The 17,854-nt window shown below is 35.9% G+C and overlaps 1 protein-coding gene across 2 annotated transcripts; it reads right to left on the reverse strand.

Annotated features, from left to right (window-relative positions):
• Positions 1-89: 89 nt before the first annotated feature.
• Positions 90-17,118, reverse strand: btk (Bruton agammaglobulinemia tyrosine kinase). 2 transcript variants are annotated; one of them, XM_065273066.2, is made up of 18 exons: positions 16,979-17,118; positions 12,533-12,695; positions 12,249-12,353; positions 8,459-8,540; positions 8,073-8,201; positions 7,900-7,964; positions 7,617-7,804; positions 6,869-6,931; positions 6,647-6,701; positions 6,382-6,464; positions 2,241-2,368; positions 2,074-2,148; positions 1,769-1,940; positions 1,465-1,681; positions 1,307-1,371; positions 1,094-1,212; positions 854-1,011; positions 90-765 (listed from the first exon to the last, which is right to left on the reverse strand). In XM_065273066.2, exons 2-18 carry the CDS (start codon positions 12,677-12,679, stop codon positions 697-699), a joined length of 1,920 nt encoding a protein of 639 aa, XP_065129138.1. In that variant the 5' UTR covers positions 12,680-12,695; positions 16,979-17,118; the 3' UTR covers positions 90-696. The 2 variants fall into 2 exon arrangements, with proteins under 2 accessions (XP_065129138.1, XP_065129139.1); XM_065273067.2 differs by lacking the exon at positions 16,979-17,118 and adding an exon at positions 14,033-14,193.
• Between the last annotated feature and the right edge of the window lie 736 nt (positions 17,119-17,854).

Genomic DNA, 17,854 nt, shown 5'->3' on the forward strand with positions numbered 1-17,854 from the left:
AGCCTACAAATTATGGTGCACTGGCAACCAAACTGCGTGTCAACAGCAGTGACCGTTGATAAGTAACAAAATTTGTAAAGCAAGAGAAGTATTTGAAATCAGTCATATTTTATTCATCACACTGCTACATTTCAAGGAGAAAGTGTATACCTTTTTAAATATCAGAATTTAACCACAGAAGAGGATGTGGTTACAATAAAAACAGTATTTACACAAAAAACTAAAACTTTTCTCAGACTCTGTTTACGTAGTATGGTTGTTTTCTTGATATCAATATGCAGTCAAATCAGCAGTAAAAAAAATATTGTGGTCAATATGTACATGAAATGCATACAATCTTGAATTTTTCGTTATTGCTGTAATTGTAGCTTTCATTGTTAATAGGTGTAATAATATTAAAACAAACAATAGCTTTTGATATAGTCATGAAACTGCAGTTTTATAAATACAGAATTACATAAAGGTAACACCTAACTGTTTAATAAGAAATCACAGCTCTCTTTTTCTTGACGCAAATAATGCAACATGGATTTATTCAGGAAATATGCGATATATATTAAACATTTAATGCATTCACAGTATTGGGTTATTATATGAAATGTTTTTATATAATTTATTTTTGTTGTCCCTAGACTTTTGCAGATAGTGAATTACATCATAAATGTACACCGCAGTTATGTTTATAATCATTATCTTTTACATATTGAAGAGCAAATCCTTGATGGTCATGACCAAATCCTGGAAGGTGGGCCGTTCTTCTGGTTTCTGTAAAGAGAAAAGTATCATCTTTATATTTGCAAATATGATCTAATAACAGTTTGAGTGTTTCAACTATTAGTGTAGGACACTGTACCTCATGCCAACAGGTGTTCATAATAGAATAAACTTTGTCATTGGCCATTTGTGGGCGATAGAGCCGTTGACCTGCAGATATTTTCTCCACAATCTCTGTGTTATTCCACCGTTCATATGGCATTCTGCCCAGAGTATATATCTCCCACATCAAAACACCTGTCAGGAACAATTATGCAAAACAAGTTAGAGAAGAGAAAATTGAACCGGATATTATTGACAAAAGGTAAAGTTGACGCACCAAATGCCCAGATATCTGACTTGCTGCTAAACTTCCTAAAAAGTAGGACTTCAGGTGGAGACCAGCGCACAGGGAACTTTGAGCCAATAGAGCTGGTGTACTCATCATCCATCACATACCTGTAATGACAACAGGATGGTGGGATCATAGAGGCTGATGGACAAACTGGTGCTTTGGGAATGGGAGGGCGGGTTACAACGATACAACTCTTACCTTGACAATCCGAAATCAGTAACTTTAATGGTTCCATCTGAATCTACTAAACAGTTTCTAGCAGCCTATACAAACAAAAACAAATCCATATTATTTTTGAATGGACCATATTGAAATATCTCCTCTAGTTTGTATTGGATATTTTTTGTTGCATGTACCAGGTCTCTGTGTAAGTACTGATTGGCCTCTAAGTAGGCCATACCCTCACTGACATCTTTGCACATCTCAAGCAGCAGAATACTACTGGGGTTCTGGAGGCTCTCCTTTAAGTAGTTCAACAGACAGCCATTGCTGAGATATTCTGTGACTATATAAATAGGTCGTTGTTTTGTGCAAACGCCATACAGCTGCACCAGGTTTTCGTGACAGAGTTTCCTAGAATAATAAAGAAGAAATATGTAAATAATAGAATACACTGCATTTAGTAACAGCATAAAAAATCCTGCACATAGTCAAACTTACATCATGACCTTAGCCTCCTCAATGAAGTCATCCTCAGACATTGAGCCCTCTTTCACCATTTTTATAGCCACATCATGGCGGCCTTGCCACTTCCCATACTTCACCACACCAAACTGGCCGTTGCCAAGTTCTTTGATAAACGTAAGCTGTCTAGGATCGATTTCCCAGGCCCCTGGAGATAAAAATAGAAAGGATGCATTTTTAGCACACCTCTTTTGTCAACCATAGTTTTTATATGTCACAACCACAAATGCACTCTTAACCTTTCAGCTTTGAAATGTCAAAATAGCCAAATGAGAACTCACCATAACCCAGACCTGCAGTGGATGGAGCATGTCGGGTCTGATTTGACACGATGTGTTTTAGTCTGCTTACCAGACCTGACATAGAAACATTTGAGGTGATCATGCACATGTGCACCCCATAATTTCTCAATGTGTATTTGCATGACAATAACTGCGCTGAGATTTACCTGCCGCATTGTGCTGGTGGTAATTGATAAGTTCTGGGATAGTGCTAAAGTTGTGCTTTTCTGCGAGATAGAACTGGTCTTGTGCCGTGACGCATATGTTGTAGTGTCTGCAGCTGCCGACAGTCTCGCTGAAATGAACGAAAACAAATTATACAGTGAATGTCTGATAGGTCACCTACATTGGTGGCCAAAATTATTAGAACACCTGACAAATCTAAAAATATTGGCATTTTGCCTCCAAAACATGATTTGATTTCCTAATGATGTTTGCTTACACATCTCAATATCGAAAAAAAAAGAAGGAACGCTTCTCTGGGTCAATAAATGTATATATATATATATATATAATGTACAAGCAATCCAAGGTGCTCTTCAAAAAAGGATAGCAATAAGAAAATAGAAAAAATGAGGCACTCCTGATAAATGTAAAAAAAACCCTTTAATCAAAAAATGGCTCTTAGAAAGGATGTGTTAATTTTGTACACATCTTTGTGCGTTAAGCTTTTAACACATTATGGGCCCTATTTTAACGATCTGAAACGCAAGTGCGAAGCGCAACGCGCAAGTGAGTTTGTGGGCGGATCTTGGGCGCTGTTGCTTTTTTCCCGGCGTGAGAAATAACTCTTGTGCCGGGCGCAAATCAGTAAGGGGTTGGTCTGAAGTAGGTTCATTATTCATAGGTGTGGTTTGGGCGTAACGTCAAATAAACCAATCAGAACGCTATCCAACATTCCCTTTAAACGCAAGGGCGCAAGTTCCATGGCGGGTTGCTATTATTATGACGGATTTACCAGGCGTACGCCAGGAGCGGTTTACAGCCGAGGAGACCCACGTTCTTGTAAGAGCAGTCAAAGAAAGAGAAGTTGTTTTGAATGGGCATAGGAGAAACCCGCCCAAATCAGCGTAGGTTAAACAGGCGTGAGAGGAAATAGCCACAGTCTCATCAGCTGCCATCCCCATTGTTGCGCCAAGCGCTAAAATGATGTCAGGAGACGGGGAATACCAAGCTTGCCAGCATAAATCGGGCACGCCGTGTAACGGGAGGTGGATCTGCCTCAGGACCTGACGCCAGCAGAGGACATCGCTGCGTCCACCCTCACCGCTGAAAGGGTTTGGGGGCTTTGAAATCGGACCCAAGAAACGCAAGCAAGGTCCAACCCCAAAGTACTCTTACAAATCAAGTTCATACATTAAGGTTTCTTAAGAAAACATTTAAATTATTATTTACATAAAATAAACGTAATACAGCCACACAACAAACTTATGAAAATATTTGAATCGTTATTTGCATGATAATTTTTTACCGCAGCCACACAATAAATAAAAACTATCACCACAATGCTCACCACTATGATTCCCCTTATCTCGTGTATTAATATTTTTTAGTGTAACAATGTAGATTAGATAAGCAAAGTGTATGCGCGTTGTGCACGCTATACATTATGGTCAAGCATGCGCCCTTAAAATAGCATAATGAACAACGCGCAACGTGCCTTTGACTTACCCAGGGAGCGCAAGTTCATTCCCTAGTTTGCCGACGTGCTTCTGTGGAGGGAAAAACCTGCTGTGCGCCGGTGCAAAATACGGATGATACATGCGTCACTGACGAAGTCAATTGCGCTGGGTGCAAGATAGGGCCCTATGTGTCATTTTGTGTTTATCTTGTGTTAAAATAAAACACAAGTTGTGTTAAAAGTAACACAAAATGTGTTGTTTCAATAAAAACACAGAGATGGGTGGATTCTGGGACAACGCATTTAGTGTGTTGTTCCAGAAACAACACTAATGTGTTGTTTTTAACACATTCATTCTAAGTGTGTACATGCAGTCATTTTTTGCATAAAGGCTTTTTTACATTTATCAGAAGTGCCTCCTTTTTTCTATTTTCTTACATCTAAATATCAGATGGAGATGAGTCATACTCTTATTATCCACTTTTAATTTTAATATTTGGTATGTCCACCTTTTGCAGCAATTACAGCAGCACATCTCTCTGGCATAGTGTCAATATATTTTTGTCTTAGAACTTCATTAGTAATGTCATCCAATGCCTTCGGCAACTCAAGCCAAATGCTTTTCTTTGAAGGTGCAAATAAAGTTTATTTTCAAACTGGCCCCAAATGTGTTCAATGGTGTTAAGGTCTGGACTTTTGTGTCATATGAAGGAAAATGAGCCCAATATCTTTATGATGGTCATAAAAAAGCCTTTGCATTGAGATTCAGAAGGCATGGGATTTCATTACTGATGAAGTTCTAAGCAAATATATTGACATATGCCAGAAAGATATGCTGCTGTAATTGCTGCAAAAGGTTGACATAGTTATGTTATAAAAAAATAGCAGTGCAACATCAGTAACCTGATAAACCACTGTTATTCGTAGTAGTTATATTTCTCAAATGATTTACTTACAGATGAAGAAGTATAATAGAAAAACAATAGACCCATTGGCAATGATATCCACACTACTTGTTCTAAATTATAGACACATTTTTGAAATATGTCTATAAATAGGCATGATCAAAATAATAGCAGTGTGTGAAGTTTAATTGGAAAATGAGTTCATTCTGTGAAAAAACAGCTAATTTTTGTCGTTTATTATGAAAGAAGCATGTTTCATACAGTATAATATATATTTGCTGCTGAATTTCTAAGTAAAATGGACTTATCCAACATTGTTCAGAGGAACAATGCAATTTGATTAAAAAGTTGATTTGAGAGGGGTAAACATATAAAGAAATGCAGCAAAGTTAAGGATGCTCAGCTGAAATTATCTTAAACACTTTAAAAATGGCAACAAAAACCCAAAGAAAACAAGAAAACAAGCAACTGCTGTTAAAACAGAATTGTTATTGAAGAATAGTCAGGATGGCAAATATTCAAACTTTTATCACCTCTAGAAAGATCAAAGATAAGTAAGTACTGTGACAGTCAAAATACATCCAAGTGAAGCTAAGCTGTTTGCACCATTTTTGATAAAAAGGCATGTGCAGAATCACATCAGCATATCTACTTGCCCAAAGAAAAATGGCGCAACATTTTGTGGCCTAAAGATAATAACTGTTTTTCTTTTGGGGTCTAGTGGTTATCGACAGAACCTCAGGCAAACCCTGTTAACTAAATTCGAGCCACAGTACACTGTTAAGTCAGTTAAACATGGTGGTGCAAAAATCATAGTATTGGGATGTTTTTCATACGACCGAATTGGGCCTATTTTTCGTATACAAGGAAACATGGTTCAGTTTGAACACATTAGAATACTTGAAGAGATTATGTTGCCATTTGCAGAAGAGGAAATGCCCCTAAAATGTGTGTTTCAACAAGACATCAACCTCAAACACACAAGCAAGAGGGCAAAATCTGCTGAAGATGTGCAGCAGTTATCAACAAAAATGGTTTGAAACTAAATATGAGTAATTCAATAGTTTGAAGTGAAGTTAAATCTTAAAAAATGTTGACACTGATTTTTTTTGAACAGCTTAAAGGTCACTTTATTCCTTATCCTATGTTTAAACCCTAGTTAGTGTGTAATGTTGCTATAATAGCATAAATAATACCTGTAAAATGATAAAGCTCAAAGTTCACTGCCAGGCGATATATTTTCTTTAACAAAATTCGCCTTTCAAAGCCCACAGCGAACGGCCGGTTTGGACTACAGTCCTCTACTTCCTGCTTTAATGAGGTCACTAGAACAGTTTTTTGACTAAACTCCGCCCACAGGAGTACGGCAGTTGCCAGCTAAGCTAACAGCAAGCTAAGCTGCTATCGAATCACAAGCAGACTGTAAAAAATGATCACAACACACTAAACAAGCTACACTATCGATACTCAATACATATTTCTGAAGGAGGGACTTCAGAGCAAACTGACATCACTTTCCACAGGCTCCGCCCATAACAGTTAATAACCATAGTTCAATGGTCATAAGTTTAGTTTGAAATCTTCTTTACATAGGCTAATTTATTACCACACATACTTTATGAACAAATAAGTTAGGTGATTGTCTTATTTAAAAGTGTGTATGCTTTCAGGTAGGTTTTGCAAGAAAAAAAATCTCTCTTTCTCTGTAGGTGTAATCTTTTATTGTGGTTCTGGTATTGATACAATGACACTAAGATTCATGTAGTGAGATGGCTAACTTACCCACCAGACTTGGTGAACACAGAGACAGTATATTTTCCAGTGAATTTGCCAGAGTCTCTCACCAAGAAACCGCCATCTTTATTCTATGTTTAAAGAAAACAATGCTGCATGTAATAAACATATACAGTAGAGGGTGAATTCGGGTATGTTGTGATCCAACACACCTGAGTTCAACCTACAAAATATACATTTGAGTATATCGATCATACAATTGTTATTGATAAGCCAGTCACATTTTTGATTGCCATCATGCCTCTGTACTTACTTCTGTTTTTAGTAAATTTTCAGCTTGACTGCGGTTAACATTCTTGCAGTACCAACTATAAAATAGAAGAGGATTATTATTTGATAATTTAAGGTCTATGAGTTCGCTTTAGTTAAAAATGACTTCAACATCCTTTGTGGTAAGCCTTTGCTTATAAGCTTATTATAAGGGTTCACACAAACTCAGATGGGTGTAGGTGTCCGTTTTCTCAATTGTACTTACTCATACTTTTCCAATCCATTTAAGACCTGAGCAATGTAGTTACTTGGGATGTATCCTTCAATTCTGTAAACAGTGAGGGAGATAAAATAATAATGCTTTTCATATCTGAGATGACATATAATATGAACACAGCTCTGATTGGACAGCTAGTTCCACCTGACTACCCTTCACCCACATCCTGTAAAAGTTTCACCCGATATGCAAATCATTTGACAGCTGGGTTTATACATTCTGACTTTTGCAACAGTTAAAACATCCTCATATCTATCACTGTAAAGTAAAGGCAACAGACATGGGGTCTCATTCACGAAGCACAAATTTGTTCATAAAATGTGCGTACGGAAGTTTTAACTTACAAATCATGATTCAACAAAAACTTTCATACTAAAATGTATTTTAAATGTTTACAAAAACGTAAGAACAACTTAGACCACATGTACACAATATATATAAAATATATAACACAGATATATATTATATAGGATTTATTTCCTTGTCCTTGCGCATGTGTGGTATAAGTTGTTCTTACGTTTTTGCAAACATTTAGAAGAAATTTTAGTATAAAAGCTTTTGTCATTTAGTCATGACTTGTAAGTTAAAACATCCATACGCACATTTTACGAAAAAATTTGTGCTTATGCATGCTTAGTGAATGAGACCCACTGTTTTTATTATAACTTGCTTTAGCGTTAATTTAATGTTATAATGTAAAAGACCCCTTTGATCATTTTGCAGTTCACTCTCTTACCCATATTTATCTCTAGCTCTAAACCAGTTAGGATCACTGATATCTAAGAGCGTGTACTCTTCATCCTTTCTTAGCTCCAAATCGTGGGCCGCCATTGGCGCATACTCATATTCGGCTATAACAGTCATGCCCACATTGAAGCCTGTGGCCATAGGTGGCTGGGGTGGAAGCGGTCGCGACACTTTTTCCTAAGGCAGGAGGGCAACACAGATCAGTTCACAGGAACAAATCTGATGGTACATCATGCATGTATTGTCAAAGATAAGATAGACTTGTTACCAACCTCTTCGGGTGTAGGTGGGAGTGGTTTTCTGGAATCGCGTTTCCTGATACTTCTGGAAGGAAACCCTTGAAAAGAGTGAAAGGTGTTGACATGTATCCAAAAAAGAAAGTGCTAAGTGCAGTCTATAATTGCTGATAAGTTTCAACGTGTCTTACTATTTGGTGCTTACAAACCTCCATTTTTGCTCTCTAACACTTTGCATCCCACAGCTTGTTTAACTTCTTGAGAACAACACTTCCACATGCCATCTTCCCAAAAGCAAGGATGGTACTTCTGCATCAAGTCCTTGTTGAACCGAACCACTTTAAAACAAGTATGAAAAAGTTTTAATATACTTATACATCAATTTTAACATATAAAGAATTAACAAGAAATGTATACAGGTTTGTAACAACATGAAAGCAAGTAAATGTTTACAGAATTTTCATTTTTCGGTGAACTATCCCTTTAAGGGAAGCCTTTTTATTTATTTCCTTATCTATTTCCTTATCTCATATGTAATGTACCCAAACATGACTTAATTTGACTGCATTCGACTTTCATTTGACTTCAAACTGACCATTCCTTAATTCATGTAGCCACTGCTTTCGAACTTGGTCTGACCTGGCAAATACATACAGGGGGCCTTCATCATAGATGATCTGCGAGACAAGAGAAAGACATAATGTTAGTTACATAATTTCGGCCTGTTGGCTTTAATTATCCCTCTACTATTCAGCACAACTAACTAATGCCAAATGCTCCCTTTATCTTGTAGCTTTGTATACCAGAGAATTTCTTTTCATATTAGTTATGTTTATGGCTTGCAAAGCATTTGTTTCCGGCAGTAATGTAAATATAAAAATATGTCATTCAATCCTAAGAACGACAATTGACTGTAGTTTAAAGGGACATTCCACTTTTTTGAGAAATGCTAATTTTCCAGCTCCCCTAGAGTTAAACATTTGATTCTTACCGTTTTGGAATCCATTCAGCTGATCTCCGGGTCTGGCGCTAGCACTTTAAGCATAGCTTAGCACAATCCATTGAATCTGATTAGACCATTAGCATCGCGCTAAAAAATAACCAAAGAGTTTCTAAATTTTTCCTATTTAAAACTTGACTCTTCTGTAGTTACGTATTGTACTAAGACTGACGGAAAATTAAAAGTTGCAATTTTCTAGGCAGATACTTTAATTCTGGCGTAATAATCAAGAACATTGCTAATGTAACATGGGTGCAGCATGCGTGAAATTATGCACTGCCCGAAAATAGTCCCCTGCCATTGAAAGTATAAGGGGACTATTTTCGGGAAGTGCATAATATCACTACGCCTGCTGCAGCCATGTTACAGCAGCAAAGTCCTTGATTATTACGCCAGTTTGAGAGTATAGTTCCTAGCCATAGCTGCCTAGAGAATCGCTGCTTTTAATTTTCTGTCGGTTTTAGTACACAATGTAACTACAGAAGAGTCAAGTATAGGAAAAATATTGAAACTCTTTGGTTATTTTTTAGTGCGATGCCAATGGTCTAATCAGATTCAATGGATTGTGCTAAGGTATTCTAAAAGTGGTACTGCCAGACCTGGAGATCGGCTGAATGGATTTCAAAACGGTAAGAATCAAATGTTTAACGCTAGCGGAGCTGGAAAATGAGCATATTTTCAAAAAAAGTGGAGTTTCCCTTTAATATCTGTTTAGATATGAAGAGTTTCGTTGAAAAACGAATTTCGTTTTTTTATTTTTTCAGAAATCTTGTTTTTTGGTTGTGCATTCCAATTAATATCAATTCAACTGCAGTTGGTTGGTTTTGATTTAAACCTTCATAACTTAAAAAAATACAGCTAAATAGCACCATAAAACAAAATAATAACATGATAACATAATAATAAAAATGTTTTGACAAAAATGTTAAAAACGGATTTATCCCGTTTTGCAACAAAACTCTTCATTTGTCGTCTGTCCTCCATATTTGAGCTATAAAGTTGGTAGGCCTACAATTTACACATTTACACTGTCAGCACCTGTTGCGCTCTGTGGTTCCTCTGATTTAAGGCTTTAAAGAGAAAAGGTTTCACTTCTGCTCAGTGATTGTCTGTTGGTAAAAAGCCTGAAAAGCTACGACTTGTATCTTTCTTACTTTTAATTGTCTTATAATAATAATCACAGCAAAAATTGGAGAGTTCAAATTTCAGTGTTAAACATTCTGAGTTAAATTCAACACCTAAAGTGTAAATTTTAATTGTTGTTCAGAGTTGGAGTTAATTGACACAGTCAGATAATCATGCCAGTGTTAACCCAACTACTTAGAGATGTAATTACACTGCACCCACACATTTCAGTCTTCCATTTCCATGTGTGCTGCAGATTGAAGTAAGTAAAACTAAATTATTTACACAATTTTTTTATGCTCCTGTAATGCAATCTTTATCCTTTCTATCACCATCTTTGTTTTTGAAAGAAAAAAATTACATTTTACATCTTACATGTGGAGTTTGTTGGCTGTTTCATTTAAAGTCACCATTATTGCGATCAGTGTTTGCATTTCATCAGCTCGTTTGCATTATAAAGGACACACCTAAATATGGCACATTTTTGCTCGCACCTACAAAGTGTCAATTTTAACATGCTATAATAAACGATCTGTGTGGGATTTTGAGCTAAAACTTCACATATGTACTCTGGAGACTCCGAATACTAATTTTACATCTTAAAAAAATCTCATAATATGAAACTCTGGCCTAGTGTTAAAAATTTAATTATCTTGAAAGTGTTTATGTAACGCTGATAAGCATGAAGCTATATAAACTTTAAAAAAGTGTTGACATCGACTCTGTGAGAGTTAATTTAACACTGGACTTTTTGTTGTGATGATAATAATAATAATTCTCCCAGCCAAAAAAATCTTTAAATGAATGCTATATTTGCCAAGGGAACTGTTGTTCTCTGCTGAATTTAAAATTAACACAAATAATATGTTTAAATAACTATAAACACATAAGGGCAGTTTCCCGGACGTGGTTTAGATTAATCGAGGGCGGCCTTATATTAAGATATTTAAGTAGTTTTTACAAACATACATTACAAAAATATATAACTGGTATGCAGGTCAAATAGCAATTTGCTTCTATTCAAATGGGTGCCATAAGTGGACTTTTACAATGATCCTCCCCTTTAGTTAAAAAACAACAACAAAATCACACACAACTATAGTATGTGTGAGAATACAACTTAAATGCTATTGTTATCATTTATACATGTATTTTGACAGCAACACAAACTGCAATTATACAAATATGTAATAATATATTATAGCCTATATTTCAGTATCTATACCTGTGTAGCTAATGAACTTTAGCTTAATCTACTGTGACAAAGCTTATCTTACATCTCAGTATAAATCCAAGCAATTTTAGAGAATTACTAAATGTCTTTCTTTTAATTAAATAAAAAGTCAGCTTTAAGAAAACAGCAGATGCCTATTAAAAAAAGCAAAAGTTGGTATGTGGTTATGTTCTCAATAATACAGGTGTTTGATTGATTTAACATTCAGTTAAGCAAGTTTTGTTCATTCAAATAATAAATACGTGTAGTTAGCATACAAAACAACGGATGTCTTTAGCATAACGTTAGATATCTTTACAATGTTTCAAAACGCAACGCAGCACAATGACATTTAAGCAATTGAAGTTACATAATATAAACTGACCTGAAAGTGCACGGGTTTTATTTTGGACTTTCTTTTCCATTTAGAGCCAGAATGTTGTATCTTCCCGGGCATAGCTGTCCATCAATTGAGACGTGTGTTACTGTGCAAACGAATGGCGGATGATATCAAAGCATCGCGAGGGCAGCCTGCTCCGCATGTTTTTTAACAGCTCTCGCGGCACTTTTATGTTTTATTTTGCGGATCGATCTGCGGCTGCGCAGCCCCATTGAACAACACACATTATCATCTGCAGTCAGGTGGCGGGCACCATTTAAGTTTGGTTTGCCAACCGCCATTAAACTTGAATAGAAGAAGAAGTCAGGTGGCGGGGCAGGAGATGCGTCGCGTCATCTGCTTTCTCACCGCAAAATGCTGTATGTAACCCGATATAGTTTGTATGTATGTTGTTGTTGTGATTCCTATTTATACAAAATGAAATTTTATTTTAATTATATTACTATATGGAGTGCGCACTACTGCTGGTATGCAACTTGAGACAAAACAATAGCTCTGATAATTTTAAGATATGTCAGTGCAAGGGATTTCAGTTAAGACAACTCAAACAAGCATTTTAGTCTTGGACTGGACTCAAGCCCTGTCTGGGAAACTGCCCCATAATGTAGATACTCTTATATAGTTTTATACTTTATTGACAGGCCCACCTGAAATGGGAAAAGTCGATCAGGAGGTGCGTTGTCATCAGGAAACACAATCGCCACACATTTGACCTTTTCAATGTCCACGTAACCCTTCAGTCCTTTCTTTTTCTACACAGCCCACAGGAGAGTTGTGTTATAAAAACATCCATACAAAATTATATTGTAGAGTGAAATTTGTAAACTCATATTTACAGTAATCTTGAAAAAAATATTTCAATCAAGATGTTATTTTATCCACTACACATTCACACATCCAAGTAAAAAGTAGATATCGAAGACATACTTACCCCTTTATCAATATCATAGTCATAATATGATATTTTATCTTGTGTGAGTACAAACAACCTCTCTTTGAAGTTTAAAGGAGAGGTCTTCTTCTTTTGCTGGGATCGTTTTACAAAAATCTCCTCCAGAATGATGTCTGGCATGTTCATTTAAATCTGATGTAATCTTAGGGAAACAAAGATAGATATTGCAGTCTATGATGAACATTTTTAAATAAACAAGTGGTCATTAGGATGTACAGTCATGTTGACATAATGTAAGGTTACTCTGTGTTGCTGTAACTTATAAAATAACGTACAGACATAAAAAGACATAAATGACAGAATCAAATTGGACTGTTTATAATTGTAAAACGTATATATTGTAAAAACCCAACTTCAAAATGTTTTTTCAGCATAGATATTAAAGTAACTTGAACAAATATTTTTCTCACGGAAGGTCTATATTCATTTAAAATTTGCAAATAAAATAATTAAAATCACTATACTCCTTACGCATGAGGTAAATAGTCATGTAATAAGCAGGATAATCTACAGGCAGCAGGTTGTTATCGTGAAATTAACCCCATTTAGTGTGATACAAGATCTTCTCCTTTGCGTCTGGTCCTGATCACACTGTCATAGTTGATTTCTGCAATAACAACCGGCTGCTATACTTGATCACTTACATATGCAAAATGCATTTTCTTTAATCAAATGAAAGTGAATGGCTTTTAGTTTATGCAATATTCAGGTTTTCCCTATTCAACGGATGATTAGGAATAGTTTGCATGAGTCCTCCTGTCAGTGTCAATGAAATTCTTTGTTGCTAATATTTCCTCATTTAGATCAGATGTTTCCTTCGAACATTTCTTCCTGCTCTGGTCCAATCTGGTCTATCAGGTTTTCATTTTGTATTTGGCACTTTATACAATACAAAAATAAAATAAAACAAACCCCACTGGTTATTAAACTACTGCTGGTTATTCAAAACAAAATGTGTAATGACATAATATCACAAAGACACCATTGATTCCAGCAACTGCATGGAGCAGGTGGGAAAGTTTGTTATACGAGAAGAAAAGTAGCAGGAATTTGTTAATTATTTATTAAATGATTAACAAAAACCTTGCTGCAGAGCCATACAGTTAGTTTTTAGTTTTGAATCTCTAACCTAGTACTGTAACTTTTAGATTATCTTACACAGTGGTTCTCACACTTTTTCGGCATGCGACCCCCATCCCCCTCTTGAGTATGGTGCATCTCTTCGCGTCCCCCCCAAAAGAAATTTGATAACAATGTAGTGCCTTATTAAATGTCATAAAACTGGGGCCCCCAGAAGCAAGGATGGTACCATCAGGGGGTCCGCGGCCCCAAGTTTGAGAACCACTGATCTAATAAATTAATAAATAGATAATAGAAAAAAAACTGAAGAAATAGAAAGCTCTGTTTGTAACTAGTTGGCTTTTTTCTTATCTTGACAAGACAACAGTTAAACTGTAAAGAAACCTTTGGTAAAGTTACCTTTCTCTCAGTGTCCTCTAAAACAACATCTCAGTCATTTCTGTTCCTCATAACTTAACAGCAAGTAAACAGCAATGCCTCCATATAATACATTTAAACAACAGTTAGTTTCTCTCATGTAGCTGTTAAATGCTGAGTCGTCTGCGTTGTGCGGTAGAGAAGCTGAAGTGCCTATTTTAAACACTATCAGAGCATTTCCTGCTTTCTTCTCCCACAACCAACCCCCATTTTAACACTTTTAAAACATTTTAAATGGTTTGTGATAAGAATCGAACAGAATAACAGCATGTTGACTGCAGGTTGATAGCGCATGATCGTTTTTTGATAGATCACAAGGGTACGTTTTAAATGCACTCTTTACTGAGATAATAACACTGTGAGTTTGGTTGGCTTGCTCTGTAACACACTTTGGTTTTAGCAACCTTCTTTTATCGTCTTAAACTTGACAACTTTTCAAAATGCGATGACTTACAAGCATTGACACTGTGGACCTCAGAGGGAAGTTGCATCAGTGTTGCTCTGTGATACTGAGGAAGGGGAAACTCAGTTGTATCGGCATGAGTATGCAGTACAAGTATAAATACTGTTAAGCTTGTCTCTGTTTTACATCAGGGTTATTTCCAGACAGATGTTACATAAACCTACCCAGTAACTCGGATCTTTACAGGTGTTAGGGAATCTGGGACCATATTACAAGTCCAAAGTTAAGTTCAATGTGATGCAAATTAAAAAATATTATGGTGATTAAACAGATAAGATAGGATACTGACTTTCAGTTTTTGTAGTGCAGTCCATGGATGCTTAATTTTTTACTAAAGCATTATTTAGGAAAAATTATTGATTACGCTTACATGATAATTAAACATCATATGCACAGAATGTTAATGTGCGCCATTACCAGTTTATTGAGAGTGTTGTTGAGCAACAGGAACCTTCTAGAATGCCCTGTGTCTATAAGGTTCCTGAATGATAAGTATGTGTGCATTGCTGATGTTAGAAGGGAGGGACTTTGCAAACGATAGACTGCCAAATTAGACCACATTTTATCTTCACCTCTGCGGTTCTTAACCAATGAGTCGCTTCATGAGAATTTTGCGTTACAGTATTTTAAGCATCCTACATATGTCACAAGTTATGGTAGAAAATCCCTCTAGAATAATATGAACAATATAATGTTCCTTCACCTCAGTGGCAGAATATAGTCTGGGCCAAGGCCTTGGGTTCAAAATACACAAATTCATAAATGTAAATGCCATTCACAAGACTTAAAATAGTCTAAAAAACCCTTCAGTTTAAAATTATTTGCACTTCTTTGCGTTACTCATATGTACACTTTCAGAATAAAAGGTACAAAAGTTGTCATTGGGACAGTACCTTTAAAAAAGGTCCTAATATGTACATTCAATGGACCAATATGGACCTTCTATGTGTACTTTTTGAAAAGGTACCATCCCAGTGACATCTTTTGTACCTTCTTGTACCTGTAAAGAGAACATGTCACAAGACTAAGATGTCAAATAAATCTTTGGTGTCCCCAGAGTACGTTAGAGTTCTAGCTCAAAACACCATATAGACAATTTAATAAAGCATGTTAAAACTGCCACTTCGTAGGTGTGAGCAAAAATGTGATGTTTGGGGTGTGTCCTTTTAAATGCAAATGAGCTGATCTCTGCACTAAATTGCAGTGCCGTGGTTGGATAGTGCAGATTAAGGGGCGGTATTATCCACTTCTGACATCACAAGGGGAGCCAAATTTCAATGAGCTATTTTTTCATGCTTGCAGAGAATGGTTTACAAAAATAAGTTACTTTTCACAATTTCTAGGTTGATAGAAGCATTGGGGACCCAATTATAGCACTTAAACATGAAAAAAGTCAGATTTTCATGATATGTGCCCTTTAATTCTGAGAGTGTACCTACAGTATATTGGCTCTATTGTATGTTGTGTCAATGCAAAGCAAAACGACGCAAGATATGGAATATAAACTGATTATATCTTATCATGCATCTCATCATATTTAGCTTTACAAAAGAATAGGTGTGTGTGGTAAAAACTCTCTACATTTGCTTAAATGTTATTGATGTATGTAATTGTGCTAAAACACAGAAGCAGTGTGGCTATGCATCTTCTTCAATATTAAAATATCAGTCATTTATTATTCATGGTTATTTATGAGTTATTTTGAATAAAAAATTCTTGGCTCCCTAGGTATAGGCCAAAGATCCCAATTATCCCAATAACAACCATGTAGTAGTGTTTACCACTGTGCTTATTTAAATGGACAAATGCATCTGGTTTACCATAATGGAGTAGGCTAACAGTGTGCAGTGAGAAGGTAAAAGAGGTGCAAATATGTATAGCACACTTACCCTTTCCTGAGAAATATTTATAGGTGCTACTAGTTTGACTATTTAAATGTATCAGGCTGTTGACTGCTAGTACACGTATACTTTTATTCTGTTAGGTATAAATGTGCAGCCCAGAACAAGCCCTTTATTATTCTCTTGTAACAGTCCAATTTGCATAGAAGATCAATTTAATCCTGAGCTGGAATGTTGTTTTGCTTAGAATGACCATGAAACGAGATGGTTAAAAGTAAACACGTATAACATGTTTGTTAAAACCACTTGGAGAGGTGATGAAATGGTTTATTTAAGCCATTATAATATTGTAATGTCTCTCTCCTGTACATTTTACTTAAAGTTGTTAAGTGGCTATTCACACAGCACATTGTTAAGCAAGAAACGAGCACAGACAATGAGGTTTCTATCATTATTATAGAACTTAAACCTTTAGTTTGTTTCTTTCAAAGTAACAGTCCTACTCAAGTTTCCAGTTAAAAAACAGATACAGTTTAAATTTAATCTCAAATCACACAGTCTTGGTCTATGATGCAATAGATAATTTCCAGTTTTCAACTATTACAGAAATCTATGAGTTCCTACCTTAGCACTTTTCTCCAGTGTGATCTGGTACAAGGGTGAGATGAGTTCAGACGAAGCGCAGGTTGATAAACTGGACAATGAATGTGATCAACAGTGGACAAAACTCCACCCTACCACAGAACTCTTCTTACCCAGTTCCCCTTTTGCTTCCTGCTCATTTTCATACTGTAGCTCATGCAGGCCTGCTGTTAGCAGTTTCACACAAAATGTTGACACTTACACATGTAGCTGACATCTGTAAACATCTCTGATATTCTGTTTAAAAAGGTTAAATGTAACTGTTTAAAACCTAATAAATAATAAACCTAAATAAAAAAAACTTAATGTGTAAAGGAAAGTTTTATTTATTTTTATTGTCTTTATTATAGGAATGATACCATCATATATTACCACAAGGTAATTTGGATAATGTGTATCTTCGAATCAATTTATACACCAATGAATGTGCTTAGCCTGTTCAAAGACTTTAACCTCTGGTTTTACAGACGAGGCTAAAGGCTAGTCCCAGATCAAGAGGCATGTTTAAACCGTCTCAACAGAAAATAACTTGCACTGACAGATCTTAAAATATGCCAGTGGCTTTGATGTGTCTTAAGATACACTCCTGTATGAATGCTTACATGTCTAAATTTAACTAAGGCCTAGTTCTGGCTTTTCTGTGAAACCAGGCCTAAGTCTTAATTTGTAAGCTATGCTTTATGTAGGCTACACATCAATTATGAAAGGCACCCAAAATGCACCAATGCTTTAAGAACATGACTTATTACACCCTCAGTTTGGACAAATATATACATGCCCCTCCAAAACACACGGTGGCGCTAATAATGTAAATAGTTGAAACTACATTAATTTCTTTATTATTTATATATATATATA

This window comes from Paramisgurnus dabryanus, chromosome 16 (assembly GCF_030506205.2).
Source record: "Paramisgurnus dabryanus chromosome 16, PD_genome_1.1, whole genome shotgun sequence".
Taxonomy (NCBI): domain Eukaryota; kingdom Metazoa; phylum Chordata; class Actinopteri; order Cypriniformes; family Cobitidae; genus Paramisgurnus; species Paramisgurnus dabryanus.

Coding starts and splice junctions, on each gene's coding strand:
- btk (XM_065273066.2), bottom strand. CDS start 12,679: ATGAACATGCCAGACATCATTCTGGAGGAGATTTTTGTAAAACGATCC. Junction 7,805..7,899: donor TCCCACCTACACCCGAAGAG/GTTGGTAACAAG, acceptor CTCCTGCCTTAG/GAAAAAGTGTCGCGACCGCT. Junction 2,369..6,381: donor GTGTTCACCAAGTCTGGTGG/GTAAGTTAGCCA, acceptor CGTTCATTTCAG/CGAGACTGTCGGCAGCTGCA.